General features: G+C 41.5%; 1 protein-coding gene across 1 annotated transcript in view; it reads right to left on the bottom strand.

Moving 5' to 3' along the window:
- Positions 1-13,345, bottom strand: part of LOC112226472 (XK-related protein 4) — an 84,318-nt gene extending 70,973 nt beyond the window's left edge. Inside the window, exon 1 of the mRNA XM_024390838.2 lies at positions 12,512-13,345. Coding sequence (XP_024246606.1) covers positions 12,512-13,197 — 686 coding nt within the window. The 5' untranslated portion in view covers positions 13,198-13,345. The remainder of the gene's footprint in view (positions 1-12,511) is intronic.
- Between the last annotated feature and the right edge of the window lie 5,717 nt (positions 13,346-19,062).

Below are 19,062 nucleotides of genomic sequence, written 5' to 3'. Positions count from 1 at the left end.
GTTCAGACGCGACAGACATTTTGGTGAGAAGACCAACGATGTCTCAACGTCTGACAAACAGCTCGGCCAACATAGGCGGATGCGGTAGATTGAGATGCTGCCCATCTCCAGCTTAAACTGACATATCTCTGTCTTAAAATGATGTTACTTAGATTGACGCACGGGTGCGTCAGTAGACTCTTAAGGATGAATAAATCACATAATAAGTTCCATGGACTCTGTGTTCAATAAGTGCTTAACATGATTTTTTATGACTACCCCATCTCTGTACCACATCTGTAAGGACCCTCAATCGAGTAGCGCAATTCAAGCACAGATTCATACACAAAGAGCAGGGAGGTTTTTCCAATGCCTCGCAAAGAAGATCACCGTTTGGTAGACACTGAATATCGCTTTGAGTATGGTGCAAGTTATTTATTAGGCTATGGACGGTGTATCAACACAGCTAGTCACTACAAAGATACAGGTGTAACGGATGTGAAACGGCTAGCTTAGTTAGCGGTGCGCGCTAAATAGCGTTTCAATCAGTGATGTCACTTGCTCTGAGACCTTGAAGTAGTAGTTCCCCTTGCTTTGCAAGAGCCGCGGCTTTTGTGGAGCGAAGGGTAACGATGCTTCGTGGGTGACTTTTGTTGATGTGTGCAGAGGGTCCCTGGTTTGCGCCCGGGTATGGGCGAGGGGACGGTATAAAGTTATACTGTTACACAGGCGTCCTTCCTAACTCAACTGACGGAGAGGAACTTTTTTGTCTTGAATACAAAGTGTTAAGTTTGGGGCACAGGAGGTTGATGGCATTTAACTGGGGAGAACGAGCTTGTGATAATGGCTGGAGCGGAATCAGTGGAATGGTATCAACGTCAAACACATGGTTTCGCTTTGTTCCAGCTATTATTATGAGCCATCCTCCCCTCAACAGCCTCCACTGGTTTGGGGCAAATCCAACACAACACATCACTGTATACCACTGTTTATATTTTCAAGCATGGTAGTGGCTGCATTATATTATGGTTATGCTCGTCATCGGACTAAGGAGTTTTTCTAATAAAAATAAATACAGCTATAAGCACAAGCAAAATTCGAGAGCAAAACCTGGTAGACAAACTTACCTTTCAGCAGGACAGTAACCTAAAACACAGATCTATACTGGAGTGGCTTACCAAGATGACACTCAGCGGCCTAGTTACAGGTTTGACTTAAATCAGCTTGAAAATCTATCAGAGCTTGAAGAATTGAAAAAGAATAATGAGCAAATATTGTACAATCCAGGTGTGCAAAGGCTTACCCAAAAAAACTGTTCTAATCGTGGCCAAAAAATGCATCTACAAAGTAATGACTCAGGGGAGTGAGATATTTGCCAACATTTCTAAAAACATTTTTTCACATTGTCATTATGGGGTATAGTGTGTAGACTGGTGAGAGAAAAAAATATTTAAAAACATTTTGTATTCAGGCTTTAACACAACAAAATATAGAATAAGTGAAGGGGTATAAATAATTTTTGAAGTCACAGTATATGTATAGCAGAAGCCTGGTCATGGGCTAGTTAAGCTATAAAACTAATAAACACTATTATACCATGGCATTGTTGAATACTCATTTCTGATTGGTTTGACAGGCATTCTAGAATGTGCATTATTTCCCTTTATAAACTGGGTGGGTCGAGCCCTGAATGCTGATTGGCTGACAGCCATGGTACTTCAGATCATATACCACGGGTATGACAAAACATTTATTTTTACTTCTCTAATTATATTGGTGACCAGTTTATAATAGCAATAAGGCACCTCGAGGGTTTGTGGTATAATCACCAATATACCATGGCTAAAGGCTGTGTCCAGGAACTCAGTGTTGCGTCGTGCGCAAGAACAGCTCTTAACCATGGGGGCGGCAGGGTAGCCTAGTGGTTAGAGCATTGGACTAGTAACCGGAAGGTTGCGAGTTCAAACCCCTGAGCTGACAAGGTACAAATCTGTCGTTCTGCCCCTGAACAGGCAGTTAACCCACTGTTCCTAGGCCGTCATTGAAAATAAGAATTTGTTCCTAACTGACTTGCCTGGTTAAATAAAGGTTAAAAAAATAAATAAAAATATTGGCCATATACAACACCTCCTTGAGCCTTATTGCTTAAATAACGCACAGAATATTTGCATGGTAGAATTCAATGGCTATAGTTCATACTTATATGTTCTATGTTTGAGCAGCTTTTGAAAGCAAAAATCGAATTGAAAATATTATTGGTATTGTTGAATTCAATTTTCATAATACTAAGCTAGGACTGATGGTTTGGTTAGCTATACTAACAAGTTGTTTTGTTTGGTTACCATGGCAACTACTGTAGCTATCTAGTAATAATTTACATATCAAAGCTTCAGGCTAAGGTAAAATCTAGACTTGGTTTCCTCTATCGTAATCGCTCCTCTTTCACCACAGCTGCCAAACTAACCCTGATTCAGATGACCATGCTAGATTATGGATATGTAATTTATAGATCGACCAGCTGTTCGGTAAGGGTGCTCTCGAGCGGCTAGATGTTCTTTACTATTCGGCCATCAGATTTGTCACCAATGCTCCTTATAGGACACATCACTGCACTCTATACTACTCTAAAAACTGGTAATCTCTGTATACCCGTCGCAAGACCCACAGGTTGATGCTTATTTATAAAAACCCTTTTAGGCCTCACTCCCCCCATCTGAGATACCTACTGCAGCCCTCATCCTCCACATACAACACCCGTCCTGCCAGTCACATTCTGTTAAAGGTCCCCAAAGCACACACATCCCTGGGTAGCTGCAGCTGCAACAAACACTCAAACTGGACCTCAAACTAGCCTCTTCTTCTTGTTTTTAGCTGAGAGCAGTGGCACCCAGATTGGTCGTCTGTTGCAACAGCCGATCTGTGACAAGGATCGACCAGTTGTTCATTCCGAGATGCCGTTCTGCACAACACTGTTGTACTGCGCAGTTATTTGTCTAGTTATGGCCTGCCTGTTAGCTTGCACGATTCTTGCCATTCTCCTTCAAAGTCTTTCTCATCAACAAGACACTGTCGTGCGTGAAAAGCCCAGGAGGGTGGCCGTTTCTGAGATACTGAATCTGGCGAGCCTGGCACTCATCATCGTAACACGCTCAAAGTAGCATGGGTCACAGGTTCTAAACATTCTAGGTTCTTCCCATTCTAAACAGTCAATCAAACAGTAACTGAATGCTTTGATTCCTGATTTATACAGCAAGCCACAGCCACGTGACTCACTGTCTGTTGGCGCAATCCATTTTCGTGAATTTATTAATTAATTATTTATTTCACCTTTATTTAACCAGGTAGGCTAGTTGAGAACAAGTTCTCATTTGCAACTGAGACCTGGCCAAGATAAAGCGTAGCAATCCAACAAATACAACAACACAGAGTTACACATGGAATAAACAAAACATACAGTCAATAATACAGTAGAACAAATGAAAACAAAAAGTATATATACAGTGAGTGCAAATGAGGTAAGTTAAGGAAATAAATAGGCCATGGTGGCGAAGTAATTACAATATAGCAATTAAACACTGGAATGGTAGATCGGCAGAAGATGAATGTGCAGGTAGAGATACTGGGGTGCAAAGGAGCTAAAGAAAGAAAGAGAACTGGAAGGAAAGACGACCAAAGGAGGAATTGGCTTTGGGGGTGACCAGTGAAATATACCTGCTGGAGCGCGTGCTACGAGTGGGTGCTGCTATGGTGACCAGTGAGCTGAGATAAGGCGGGGCTTTACCGAGTAGAGATTGGGGAATGGGGTGGTGTACCTAATAAACTGTCCGGTGAGTGTATTTGTTATATGTGAGTACCATTCATTTAACTAATACACTATGGCATTCATGAACAACTATAATTGATGGTGTGTCTGAGGTAATTCACTAAGTGCACACTCTTAGTCCGTGTTCGTTAGGAGTGTGAATTACAATTATGAGCCCAGCTGCTGTGCATTCATGGTTGTGGTTGTGCAAATACTTTCTTCTTCATTGAGATGTATGCAACACCTGGTCTAGAATGCAAGGTCAACACTGTGGGGTCGATTCCAGGCTGCTCATTTGCAAACCCTATAATGAGATATGTCTCAATCCAAAGATGTGCTCTATACACATCTGGCATACTGTATGGAGAGGTTTTGACAGCCATATTATAAACAACACAGGTGCAATTGAAAACGACAACCCTTACAGAAAAGCAATATTATATTACATGAGTGAAATAAGTGTAAACGTATACAGAGATTGCATATATACGGTACCAGTCAAAAGTTTGGACACACCTACTCATCCAAGAGTTTCTTTATTTTTTTACTATTTTCTACATTGTAGAAAACTTGTTACCTGTATTAATGGCACCTATTTGAACTTGTTATCAGTATAAAAGACACCTGTCCACAACCTCAAACAGTCACACTCCAAACTCCACTATGGCCAAGACCAAAGAGCTGTCAAAGGACACCAGAAACAAAACTGTAGACCTGCACCAGGCTGTGAAGACTGAATCTGCAATAGATAAGCAGCTTGGTTTGAAGAAATCAACTGTGGGAGCAATTATTAGGAAATGGAAGACATACAAGACCACTGATAATCTCCCTCGATCTGGGGATCCACGCAAGATCTCACCCCGTGGGGTCAAAATCATCACAAGAACGGTGAGCAAAAATCCCAGAACCACACGGGGAGACCTAGTGAATGACCTGCAGAGAGCTGGGACCAAAGTAACAAAGCCTACCATCAGTAACACACTACGCCGCCAGGGACTCAAATCCTGCAGTGCCAGACGTGTCCCCCTGCTTAAGCCAGTACATGTCCAGGCCCGTCTGAAGTTTGCTAGAGAGCATTTGGATGATCCAGAAGAAGATTGGGAGAATGTCATATGGTCAGATGAAACCAAAATATAACTTTTTGGTAAAAACTCAACTCGTCGTGTTTGGAGGACAAAGAATGCTGAGTTGCATCCAAAGAACACCATACCTACTGTGAAGCATGGGGGTGGAAACATCATGCTTTGGGGCTGTTTTTCTGCAAAGGGACCAGGACGACTGATCCGTGTAAAGGAAAGAATGAATGGGGCCATGTATCGTGAGATTTTGAGTGAAAACCTCCTTCCATCAGCAAGGGCATTGAAGATGAAACGTGGCTGGGTCTTTCAGCATGATAATGATCCCAAACACACCGCCCGGGCAATGAAGGAGTAGCTTCGTAAGAAGCATTTCAAGGTCCTGGAGTGGCCTAGCCAGTCTCCAGATCTCAACCCCATAGAAAATCTTTGGAGGGAGTTGAAAGTCCATATTGCCCAGCAACAGCCTCAAAACATCACTGCTCTAGAGGAGATCTGCATGGAGGAATGGGCCAAAATACCAGCAACAGTGTGTGAAAATCTTGTGAAGACTTACAGAAAACGTTTGACCTCTGTCATTGCCAACAAAGTGTATATAACAAAGTATTGAGATAAACTTTTGTTATTGACCAAATACTTATTTTCCACCATAATTTGCAAATAAATTCATTAAAAATCCTACAATGTAATTTTCTGGATTTTTTTCCCTCATTTTGTCTGTCATAGTTGAAGTGTACCTATGATGAAAATTACAGGCCTCTCTCATCTTTTTAAGTGGGAGAACTTGCACAATTGGTGGCTGACTAAATACTTTTTTGCCCCACTGTATACCCTTTGTTGGCAATGACAGAGGTCAAACGTTTTCTGTAAGGTTTTCACACACTGTTGCTGGTATAATGCTCACTGCTCACCAGCAATAGGGAGCGAGCCAAAGTTATGTTGATGCACGTAACTACTGACATACTCTCGGTTCTGACCAGCACAAGTCGGCTCAACAAAAGCAGGGTGAAGTGCCAAGTGCCAGATACAAATCAAATCAAACTTTATTTGTCACATGCGCCAAATACAACAAGTGTAGACCTTACATACAATGCTTAGTTACAAGCCCTTAACCAACAATTCCGTTCAAGAACAGTTAAGAAAATATTTACTAAATAAACTAAAGTAAAAAATAATAAAAAGTAACACAATAAAACAACAATAATGAGGTTATATACAGGGGGTACAAGTACCAACTCAATGTGCGGGGGTACAGGTTAGTTGAGGAAATTTGTTTATGAAGGTAGGGGTGAAATGACTATGCATAGATAATAAACAGTGATAGTAAACAGCACCGGTACCACTTGCCATGCGGTAGCAGAGAAGATAGTCTATGACTTGCGGGACTGGAGTCTCTGACAATTTTAAGAGTTCTGGGTAATTAATATGCATTGCACTCTGCACACGTGTCCATACCCCCCAATTGAGTTACCATCGTACAGTGTGCCCCACCCTCGACGGGACGTGTCTATCGTGATCACCTTGTGGATACAACTCAGCCCCTGGGAGCCCCCTTAAAATAGCAGAGGGTCCCACCAATGGGCCATGGCCCGTGGGCCTGACAGGGACACCCGAAGCGACCGGCTTAGGCTGCGAGATGCACCCAGGGGTGCGGCTGGCACTCAGCATTGGAAGGGTCGTATCAACAATAGCCCCACCATAACAGCTTCCATCATAGAAGCCATCCTCCCCAGTTGGCATAGGCATTGTTGAAAACACACTCTGTGACCCAGCCGGAACTTGGAAGCAGAGCCGGAACCCGGACATACCCCGTGGGGATAGAAACGCGTGATACGCGAGTGAGTCTAGCTCGAGGTCCAGAAATGGAATGCACTGAGATGGAGTCAGACAGCTCTTTTTCTGGTATCTTATGAAGCCTAGAGACTGAATACAGGATAGTGGCATGGATGTGTATAACACTGCTTGCCCCCTCAACTCGGCCGCCACAAGCCAATCGGCTGTAATAGCCGCCTGCTCGTGAGCATTCTGAATTTGTAAGCCCGGCTCAGTTAATCCCTACCATTGTGTCGCTAAGATGTCATAATGCCTTAGTAAATGTACATTATACCAGGGGCGTTGGTAGACAATGTAGGTAACCTAATTGGTGTCCCTCTAACTGCCCTGAATGCCACTGTTGATCCTATAGCTATTGTATGCAGCAATCATGTGCCTATGAACCAGATATATGCTGTTAGCACTGAGGCGGTGTGCCCTAGTAGGGAGTCCACTGTGTGCAGCTCACCCTGCACTAACATAAATAACATGAGAATATCTACTGCTGCTAAGCTTCCCAGTAAAGCAATGAAAACAACCAAGCATCCCAGAAAAGTGCTCAAAATAGCCCATGTTAACATATGTAGGTTAAGAAACAAGGTTCATGAAATAAGTAACTTGCTAGTAACAGATGACATTCATATTCTGACTATCTCTGAAACTCACTAAGATAATACCTTTGATGATACAGTGGTAGAAATACAAAGTTAACAGAAAAGACAGAAATGCCAATGGTGGAGTTGTTGCTGTTTATATTCAGAACCACATTCATGTAAGGATCTCATGTTAAATACTGTTGAAGTAATATGGCTACAGGTTCATCTGCCTCACCTAAAGCCCATTTTTGCTGGAAGCTGCTATAGACCACCAAGTGCTAACAGTCAGTATGAAATGCTTGATGATGTATGTGATATCAACAGAGAGGTATATTTTCTGGGTGATTTAAATATTGACTAGCTTTCATCAAGATGCCCACTAAAGAAAAAGCTTCAAACTGTAACCAGTGCCTGCAACCTGGTTCAGGTTATCAGTCAACCTACCAGCGAACTTACAAACAGCACAGGGAAGTATTGATCACATTTTTACTAATGCTGCAGAAATGAGCTTGAAAGCAGTATTCCGATCCGTCGGATGTAGTGATCACAATATAGTAGCCATATCTAGGAAAACCAAAGTTCCAAAGGCTAGACCTAATATAGTGTAGAAGAGGTCATACAATACATTTTGTAGTGATTCCTAGGTTGCTGATGTAAAGAATATTTGTTGGTCCGTAGTGTGTAATGAGGAGCAAACAGACACTGCACTTGACACATTTATGAAATTACTCATCCCAGTTACTAATAACCTGTGTCCATCAAGAAAATTACTGTAAAAACTGTTCAATCCCTGTGGATTGATGAGGAATTGAAAAAGGGTATGGTTGAGAGGGATGAGTCAAAATGAATGGCAAATAAGTCTGGCTGCACAACTGATTGGCAAACATACTGCAAATTGAGAAATCATGTGACTATTCGAAATTAAGATAAATTACATAAAGAATGATAGTAAAAAGCTTTGCAGCGCCCTAAATGACATTTTGGGTAAAAAGGCAAACTCAGCCCCATCATTCATTGAATCAGATGGCTCATTTATCACAAAACCGACTGATATTGCCAACTACTTGAAGGATTTTTTCATTGGCAAGATTAGCAAATTTTGGCTTGACATACCAGCAACAAACACTGACACTACACATCCAAGTATATCTGACCAAATAATGAAAGACATGCATTGTAATTTTGAATTCCATAAAGTGAGTGTGTCAGAGGTGAAAAAATGATTGTTGTCTATCAACAATGACAAGCTACCGGGGTCTGACAACTTAGTTGAAAAATTACTGAGGATAATAGCAGACGATATTACAACTTCTATTTGCAATAGCTTCAATTTAAGCTTACTAGAAGTGTGTGACCTCAGGCCTGGAGGGAAGCAAAAGTAATTCCACTACCAAAGAATAGTAAAGCCTCCTTTACTGGCTCAAATAACCAACCAATCAGCCTGTTACCAACCCTTAGTAAAGTTTTGGGAAAAAAATGGTGTTTGACCAGATACAATGCTATTTTACAGTAAACAAATTGATAACAGACTTTCAGCACGCTTATAGGGAAGGTCATTCAACAAGCATAGCACTTACACAAATGACTGATGATTGGCTGAGATAAATTGATTATAAATAGATTGTGGGGGCTGTTTTGTTAGACTTCTGTGCAGATTTTGACATTATTGATCATAGTCTGCTGCTGGAAAACGTATGTGTAATGGCTTTACACCACCTGCTATATTGTGAATAAAGAGTTACCCGTCTAACAGAACACAGATGGTGTTCTTTAATGGAAGCCTCTCCAACATAATCCAGGAGGAATCAGGAATTCCCCAGGGCAGCTGTCTAGGCCCCTTACTTTTTTCAATCTTTACTAACTTTGAGTAAAGCCAGTGTGTCTATGTATGCAGATGACTTAACACTATACACATCAGCTACTACAGCGACTGAAATGACTGCAACACTCAAAGAGGTGTAGTTTGTTTCAGAATGGGTTGCAAGGAATAAGTTAGTCCTACATTTTTCAAAAACTAAAATCATTGTATTTGGGACAAATCATTTAATTAAACCTCAACTAAATCTTTAAAATATTTAATGTGGAAATTGAGCAAGTTCAGGTGAATAAACTGATTGGAGTAACCCTGGATTGTAAACTATCAAGGTCAAAACATGTTGATTCACCAATAGCTAAGATGGGGAGAAATTTTTCCGTAATAAAGTGTTGCTCTATCTTCTTAACAGCACTATCAACAAAGCAGGTCCTCCAGGCCCTAGTTCTCTCACACCTGGACTACTGTTCAGTCATGTGGTCAGGTGCCACAAAGAGGGACTTAGGAAAATTGCAATTGGTTCAGAACAGGGCAGCACGGCTGGCCCTTGGAGTAACAAGTAACAGACTCTGGCGTTGCAAGTACACAAAACTCTGGCATTGCAAGCACAAACACACACACACACACACACACACACACACACATACACAAATTAAATTGGCCCAGATAGCAGATAACATGTGGCCTACTGTAAGCTGTGTGTGACTGGAACACAATGGATGCACAAAATAGAATGCCACCAGGGAGAAATTGCATTGACAATGGAAGCAATATCCACTAATAGCGTGTTACGCCCCCTCTATTTAATGAAGGGCATTTCAAAGTTAAAGCTCAATCTCATTAATAATAGATTTACAATGTAGTTTTATTCAATATCACCACTACATCAGTATAAGTTTCTATTTAGGTATTGAACTTGAATTTAATGTGGGTACATTTTCATGACAATACATTTATTCTGACATTATGTGCTCTTTGCAAAGAGTGTGTATTGTAGCAAATTCAGGGGGAGCCCCAACCGGGACTCGAACCTGGGTCCTGTGACTGTCAAGCCAAAACCCAACTGTTATGCCAAGAGATCCAAAACTCTTGACAGGGTTGCTAGGTGTTGGGTTAAGATCGCTACATGATCCATTCCTTCGGGAGAGCATGTCTGTCCCAATGCTTCTCTATATCATGTCCCTCTCACGTGTAGACGCCTCTCCAATGGCTGCCCTTGAGCCATCCCACTTCTGACACCAAATTTAGTGAATTCAGTGGGTAGCCCCAACTGGGACTCAAACCCAGGGACAGCGACTGTCAAGTCAAAACCTTAACCATTACGCCAAGAGCTTCGAACCCCTTGACGAGGTCGCTAGGTGCTGGTTTAATGTCTCTACAGCAGGGATCATCAACTAGATCTAGCCGCGGGCCAATTTTTTTATTGAGCGGATGATCAGGGGCCGGAACAAAATTACAAATAATTTGCAGACTGCAAATTGACTAAAACATAATCATTTCAAACCTTGCTTACATTTGTATTCAATCAAATATACATAAGTATATATATATATATATTATGCGTGGGAATAATTTGGAACAGATTTCCAAAATTAAAAATAACTTGGAGCTGATTTGCTGGTGTTACGTATGCTACCTTTCAAAAGTTAGGGGTCACTTAGAAATCTCCTTGTTTTTGAAAGAAAAGCACATTTTTTGTCCATTAAAATAACATCAAACTGATCAGAAATACAGTGTAGACATGGTTAATGTTGTAAATGACTATTGTAGCTGAAAACGGCAGGTTTTTAAATTAAATATCTACATAGGAGTACAGAGGCCCATTATCAGCAACCGTCACTCCTGTGTTCCAATGGCACGTTGTGTTAGCTAATCCAAGTTTATCATTTTAAAAGACTAATTGATCATTAGAAAACCCTGTTGCAATTATGTTAGCAAAGCTGAAAACTGTTGTGCTAATTAAAGAAGCAATAAAACTGGCCTTCTTTAGACTATTTGAGTATCTGTAGCATCAGCATTTGTCGGTTAGATTACAGGCTCAAAATGGCAAGAAGCAAAGAACTTTGTTCTGAAGAACTTTGTTCTGAGAACATTGTTCTGAGAAATGAAGGCTATTCCATGTGAGAAATTGCAAAGAAACTGAAGATCTCATACAACGTTGTGTACTACTCCCTTCACAGAACAGCGCAAACTGGCTCTAACCAGAATAGAAAGAGTGGGAGGCCCTGGTGCACAATTGAGAAAGAGGAGAAGTACATTAGAGTGTCTAGTTTGGGAAACAGAGGTCCTCACAAGTCCTCAACTGGCAGCTTCATTAAATAGTACCCACAAAACACCAGTCTCAACATCAACAGTGAAGAGCAGACTCTGGGATGCTGGCCTTCTAGGCAGAGTTCCTCTGTCCAGTGTCTGTGTTCCTTAGCCCAACTTAATCTTTTATTTTTTGGGGGGCCAGTCTGAGATATGGCTTTGTCTTTGCAACTCTGCCTAGAAGGCTGATAATGGGCCTCTCTATGCCTTGTAGATATTCCATAAAAAGTCAGCTGTTTCCAGCTACAATAGTTACTTACATCATTAACAATGTCTACACTGTATTTCTGATCAATTTGATGTTATTTTAAATTGACAAAAAAAATTGCTTTTCTTTCAAAATTAAAGGAGATTTCTAAGTGACCCCAAACTGTTGAACGGTAGTGTATATATATATATATAATACAAATATGTTTTGCTCAGAAAACCAAATTAAACCACCGGCCACCAGTTGGGGAACAGTATTGATGTCTAATCCTCATGTGTTGAGGTCTACTTGACACATACACATTATATAGCACACAGCATACCCTCAACCTCAATGTTCAGAACCCAAATGTCTAAAATATATATTTGATATATTATTCATTTTGGGAGATCAATGTGATTTGTTACTGTTGGTTTCCTTACACACACTATTTCTTGTTTGTAAATAATAGGCCCAGTATAATAGGCCTAGCTGTAATGAGTAGCACATTTGTATACTAAGCTGGACTGCATACATCTAGGCCTGTGGTGTGAGGAATTCAATTAATTAAACACAACTTTGAGTTCGCCATTTGACCAAGCACATTCACAAAGATATCACATCATGATCTATGATCCCATTTTGATTTACGACAGACTATTTTCTCTCCCAGTTATTGTTTATTCAAGACATAACACCAATCACCGCACCAAGAGTCTACTCAGGGCACTCAAAGGGCTTTACAGTGCGCGTAAAAGCTGAAATGCTATACGTTCAATGGCAGGTGGTGCCTAATAACGAATGATAGACCCTCTTGGGCATGATGGGAGCCAAGTGTACCAAATGTGTAGGCCTACGTGCAGAACATAGGTAGGCTTACTAGGCTAATTGGCTGCAGCTACTCCATTCATTCAAAATAGCATATAAAACGCTTACCTCCAAATCTGCCCAAGCTGCAAGATGTGGATGACGGATTGCGCGGACCAGATAAAGACAGAACAGGACGCCGACCTTTGCTTATTAGTCCGGGTTGCCGTGCTGCTGTTACTGTTGCTTGTGGTGTTGCTCTTGCTGGCGGTGGATGCCTGTTTTTGAGGTGTGGACGGTTGGGCGCCCACGTCTCCATGTGAAGCAGAACCGGTCAGCAGCTTCCCGTCCATGTGGGATGAGCAGTTTGCCGCACCGGCGGCATTTGAGCTCTCCTCCGTGCTGAAATCGTGGACGAACCATCGGAAACTGAAGACTTGGACGGAGAACGACCCTAGCACCACAAAAAATAGTGTGAGTCCGAACCACCAATACTCGCGTCGGAGGTAATAGTCGACAGAAAGCCAAATATCGGTGCCTACATCGGCGAAATACACCGCCACTGCGGCGAGGATCCATAGACAGTCCCATATCGTGTATTTAGTTTGCTGCTCTCTGCCAAGGCGAAGACATGTCGATTTAGAACCACAGCACCGAGATTCCCCATTCACGAAGTCCCCATCCCCAATTCCCGAATCCGGCTGCGATCCTGGAACGAGTCCTTGTACTGAGCCCGAGTGGTCCGAATTCTGCAAAGGCGTGAAAGCTACATCGCTCTTTTTCATTTTCAATACCCCATCCGATTTAGCGGCCATTATCGTAGCTTTCTCTTTCTCCTCCTGCCAACACTGTATTTTCTCCTCCCGTTTTCTCGTCTCCCCCTCGGCTTCTATTTTCCAGGCGAAGATATACTGGGCTGGGCGACTTACTCTTCCGCCAGCTACAGCGCCGCCTGTTCATAACAAAGCAACACTGCCGCTCGGCAGCGGGTACGAACCATATGCTCTCCCATGGCACATACTTAAAACTATGACATCATTGCTTTGCAACTCTTTCACAATCGCTCCTTACCTCACTATTCTCACCAATAGCCACAACAGGACTACAGCATATTACAATTCACTCTGACAGGCCCGATTAATCCAAATAGGCAAAGAAATATATAAAATATTCTACCTTTTCACTGACCTGTTATGAAAATGTGCGGGGATAAAAATGTATTACAAAGGACTACAATAAAACGAATTGTAGGCATATAGCCAATATGTCAAGTCGACTATACACTTGACCAACGATGCTCAAAATACAACAGCCTAATCCAGAGGGAATAGGGCTTCCGTGCTGTCACAATGAGATAATACAATAGCGATGAATAACTGGAGCAGTGACGCACCCAATAGCACATGCTGATTTGTGGTTAAGTAGTCAATTATTTCACTATTCATAGATGTAGGCTATTTATCCATGCTGGTTAAAGTGCATAAAACGGTTAATTCAGCACCATGGACAGCTCCCGCGTCAAACCTCCTTCATACTGTACTGCTCATATAGAGTGGGTGACCAAGTCCCGTCGTTTATCACTAGAGGGACCCGAGACCATCATAAGGCAGGTTGACCCGGGTTTATTTGACAAAAGCAATGTCGCAAAAACAAAAAATAATTGCGACAGATGTAGGAGAAACTTTCTAATGATCGACAAAAAAAAATATCCATTTGACAGCGGTGGATTCTTTTTTTGTCGAACTTTTTTATTTTAACTAAATGATGATGGAAACGTTGTTTTTCGAATAAATGATGATTGCTGAATCATTTTGAAGGTAGCCTACGTGATGTCAGTGTGTAACTATGAAGCTCCACTACACATTTCATTATAAAATGCCTACTTACTTGCAAAATCATTTTTTGCACAAGTATAAAAAAATATATTTATTTGTAGGACAAGGATTGTCCTGACTTTCAAGAATATCTGAATAGCTTCATCTTGCTTTTCTGGTTGGCTGGCAAGTTTCACCATCCAATTGTTTCAGATCTACAGTAGTGCAAGTTTCAGCATGGCACTGACTGTGGCGAAACGTTGGCACATGACAATTATTAGAATATGGCAAATATTACCAACGTCTTGTATTATATCCATTCTGGCTTTTGCAGGCTACCTGAGACATGAAACAGATAGGTGGGAGCAGTGGGGACCTGTCATTCAGGGCAGATGGGGCAGAGCCTGCATTTTATTCTGGCATTAATGTGTGTCACATATCAGTTTGCAAACAATGTAAAATAATAGAGTTAATAAAGGCCTATACAAACATGGTCTCTTTTTTGCTTTCTTGTGTAAGGCAGCTCCAAAATGCAGGTGTTTCAGCCTAGCTCAGTGCTTTCTTTGGTAGTGGAGCAGCCAGCAGAAAATACAGAGCGTAGGGGTTTTGTAATGTTCTCTAGTTGCGCCATGATTGGCTCACTGTTCTGTCACTCATGGGGACACTATGTCACCACAAAATCTACAGGGAGAGCTCGAAAATTCTTGCCCCTTGGATGCTGCCATAGAGTTACATTAGAAGTGCCCATTCAAGAAGGCTCCATGTCATTGGCCACAGATCAAATATTGTCAAATCACATTATATCTACCATAGCTTTGATTGGACATGTTAACATCATACTTTCAAGATCTTAGCTAGCAGTCATCATCATGAATGAAGTCGACAATCTACTGGCAAATCCTTTTCAATCATTGTCATATGAAGAGAAATTATAGATAAAACGTATCAGTGCTCATTGACCATTGGACATAAACATTACACAACAAGTAGGAAATCGCAAATTCAGCAATGAGTGGTTTGGAAGGAATCAGTGGCTAACTACAAGCAATCACTAGACTGCTATTCAGTGGAGTGGCTATGTGGTCCCAAGTCTGGGATTAAGGGTCTCTTTTCCAAGCTTAAAATGATAAACATTCAACATTGACTATGCTCTCAATGAAGAATGATTTGTGCCATGCTCAAAACAACTGGAAACTCGGAACTGGGAAATCTTTCAGTGAGTTCAAGACAACTGGGAACTCTGGAAAAAACGAGCTCACACTGGGAAAATATGTTTTGAACGGTCATCGAACTCGGAATTGTAAATTGGGAACTCTGGTCTCTTTCTAGAGCTACAACCTGAAGATCACTGATGTCATCATGATTCAAACATGTTTTTTTCAGAGTTCCCAGTTGTCTTGAAAGCACCATAAATCCAGAGAATGCCAGACTTTGATGACAAAATATGCCCTCAAAAGGACCACCACACCACCTTCCCGTTCAAGAGAGCACAGCACAAGGTGATTCCAAAAATGTTGTGTATGCTGCTGCATAAATGATGTAATATGCCAGGGAGATATGTATACTGTAGCTAAGAAAGTAATAGTAAGTATATGTTGTGTAGTAAGCTGTTAGTAGCCCATGTGCCTCACCCAATAATTTGGTCTATTTTCCACTCTTCATTTTGCCTACTGTTCGGAGTTGATGGTGCACATGTAGCCTATAACCTGTTTTAGAGAAATGTAATCATCGAATATTGTAAGAGCTTTCATTGTCTGCTTATATGCCCCCTTTATTGATCCTACGACTCTGACTTGGTGTACCGGGAGAACACTGTAAGAATGCCCCATGTTCTGAATTCTGTCACTGTACATTTCAAAAGTGCTGAACAAATAACTATATTGACTACATCCATCCTAGCTCACTCATTATTGTCTTAATCGAAATTACGGATTGCTTCTTACCCGCTTGTCGTCTCCTTATGCCATAGTTTGTACATGTCAATTGTCAGTAGAAACCACATTTTAAGCAAGTCAGCCATATCAGCAATGTATTTTTATAAGGCAGTAAATGAGGCTGAATGAACTGTTTCTCTGCCAGACAAGGCTCTGCTGATAGCCAGGTGTAGCAGTGGTAAGGTGTTGGGACTGCTGTTGGGACTGTCCTTTATGTAGGCCCTTACAGTTGGCGTGCACCGTTTGTCACCATTATAGTGCAATTAATGTATTGTTTAATGTTGTGGCTTAGCTGGCATGCATCCCACATATTTTTTTATTTTGTCGCACCAAGATTTACATGCTAACATCGCCACTTGGTGGGAGGCATAGGATACAATTTACTAATGAGCAATTTGGCTAAATGGTTAATGGAAACAATTCATCCACCTCAACCACTTCAACATTTGTAAAGTTTACAGACAAATGTTCTGTTTCCATCAGGCCTCTCCTGATTTTTCTTTTATCTGACATGTACTTTACTCACAAAAAGGTTGGATGGAAACCTGGTTAATAACCAGGCACATTTGCTATTTAACACAACAGTTTTTGTGAAAATGTGATGGAAAAACATTGAACATTTGATTTTGATTTGGTACATGAAATCTTAAGCGAAAAAGTACATTTTGTGTGCCATAAGTCATCATGCACAGATTTTTATCCGCACAAGTTCATTTGGTGGAAACACACCATTGGTGGGAAAAGCTGTGGTGTGAAAGAAGTGTGTGAATACTGAAATGTGTGTGTGTGTACAGAAAGTTTCTTAGAGCATCCAGATATAAATATGGACCCAATCATAGAGGAAAATGAATCCATGACCCATGACTGATTGACAGGCAAGTGAGACTACAGAGGTGTGAGAATACAGAGATGAGGAAAAAGAGTACAACTCTATACTTCTCTATTCCTAAACTCTGCAACATATCCATCATTGCTTACATAGTGGCACTGTGGCACCTAGAGGCCCCGCCTGACAACCTTAGCCTCCCTCCTGGGCAGATATGCGACTCGTGTTAAAGCTTCAAAGATGACAACATCTGTCATCATTAGCGGTGCAGGGGATGTAAATACCTTGGCTTGACTCGCACTGCCAGCGTTTGGCAGATCCCATTTCAAGCCCCACCAACGGAAGATGGGTGTCATACTTCTTCTTCCGCCATTGGCCAGTGATGTGTATGCTGCTGTGCCTGTGGCCATCTCTCTCGCTCGCTCGCTCTCGGACTGCCACAGCCCCACCACCTATGGGCAACTAGGCCAGAGTGATGGTGCTGTCAGTTGGTGCTGTGGACTTTCCGAGGCACCTGTCACATCATAAACAACACACTGTGGAGGAATGGCTCAATCCGGAGAACCAACTAGAAATGGACAGTCCTAAAGGCAGTTTGAGGAAATGTTGTTCCATCTTTAGCTCAGTGGGCTGGTCTGAATTGTGCAAAATGATCAATATTAGGATAACAAGGGTCTCACAAAAAAAAAGGCTTTTGTGGGGCCCTCGGGCCGATTTCTGGTCCCAGTCCATCCCTGATACCAACACTGCTGTAGTGGAGAACCTGGATAATTGATTAATTCTCATTAGATGGCACTCATTAAAGAGCAGGGCTGCTGTGAGCTGTTTAAGTAATGCCTGGTTGAAATAAAGGGCCACCTCACAGCACCAGGCACAGCTCCAACCTTTCCCGCTCACCTCTTGATTTAAAGTAACAGCATAGGTACATTTTTCATAACTGTCTGCAGCCATGAAGTCTCACACATAGTCATGTTCATTATATGGGATTCTAAAATATCAGTTACTCCACCATAAATCCCTGTTAAAATCTTCCAGCGGTAAGCATGTTAGTTATTCAAAAGAGACAGCTGGTATGCGGAGACATCCCTCACCATGCAACCCCAATGTAATTACTGTAGTCTACTCTCATTGATTTGAACAGGCGCTCGGCTAAAGGGATAGTTATGCCCAGCTCTGAATCCCATGAATTCCTCCTAATGATTTCCAAGGTTCATTTTTTTATGACAGGAGCAATCATATATCTCCACTGGCCTCTTGAGTCCGTTGCATCAGTAGCAACCAGTAAATATCATCTGAATGTATTGTCTCTTACTGTTAACTGCTGCACACAATGCAAAAGTCACTCGTTTTTTTGATTGAAAATATGTTTCCGACATAGATACTTTATCATAAAAGAAAGCAGACAGTCTCTAAATATGCATGCTTCATGTGTATATTAAAAGATCCAGATGATGTTGTCTATTCAAAGCCCAGTGTTGCATGAAAGATCTGGACTGTATCTACAGTCTGTTAATAGAGCAGCCCTCAGCATCATACGTCATCAGAACCAGGCAGGCTGCGGTGAATCCTTTCCTAATACACATGGTATTATCAACTCAATGGATACAGTCCATTTACTACAATCAATTCACATCCTATACTACCTAAAGTACACATCATCTTCTGTACACAGTACCTGTAACAACAATTATACATCAAAGGAGTTTCTGATAAGTCTGACCTTCCTGTCAGAAGGGGTTCATTTCACTCTTGCTATCTGCAATGATTCGATATGTAAGACACACTGATGCAGAATTCAGAGGGGATGAATATTGGAAAAAGTTTTATCGATCAGCAGGTCTAGAGCAGGTCTTGTATAAAGAATGCTCATCATTCTGTAAATGAATGAATGTGATCTGTTTGTCAAGCCAATAATCTTTTCATATGTTATTATTTGAATGCAGCCGTAGCTGCTCCGCAACAAACACCAATGTTTAAAATGAATTGAGTGAAGATCTGTGGTGAGACAACATGCCATTGTGACAGTTCAGTGTGAGTAGTGAGAGAGCTACCAAGCTGAAAGTGGGACATTAGATTCTACTAGCTAGAGCCACTCTCTCTTTTCAG

This window comes from Oncorhynchus tshawytscha, linkage group LG28 (assembly GCF_018296145.1).
Source record: "Oncorhynchus tshawytscha isolate Ot180627B linkage group LG28, Otsh_v2.0, whole genome shotgun sequence".
Lineage (NCBI taxonomy): Eukaryota > Metazoa > Chordata > Actinopteri > Salmoniformes > Salmonidae > Oncorhynchus > Oncorhynchus tshawytscha.
Note: the sequence above shows the minus strand (reverse complement) of the source record. Positions and strands in the feature narration are given on the sequence as shown.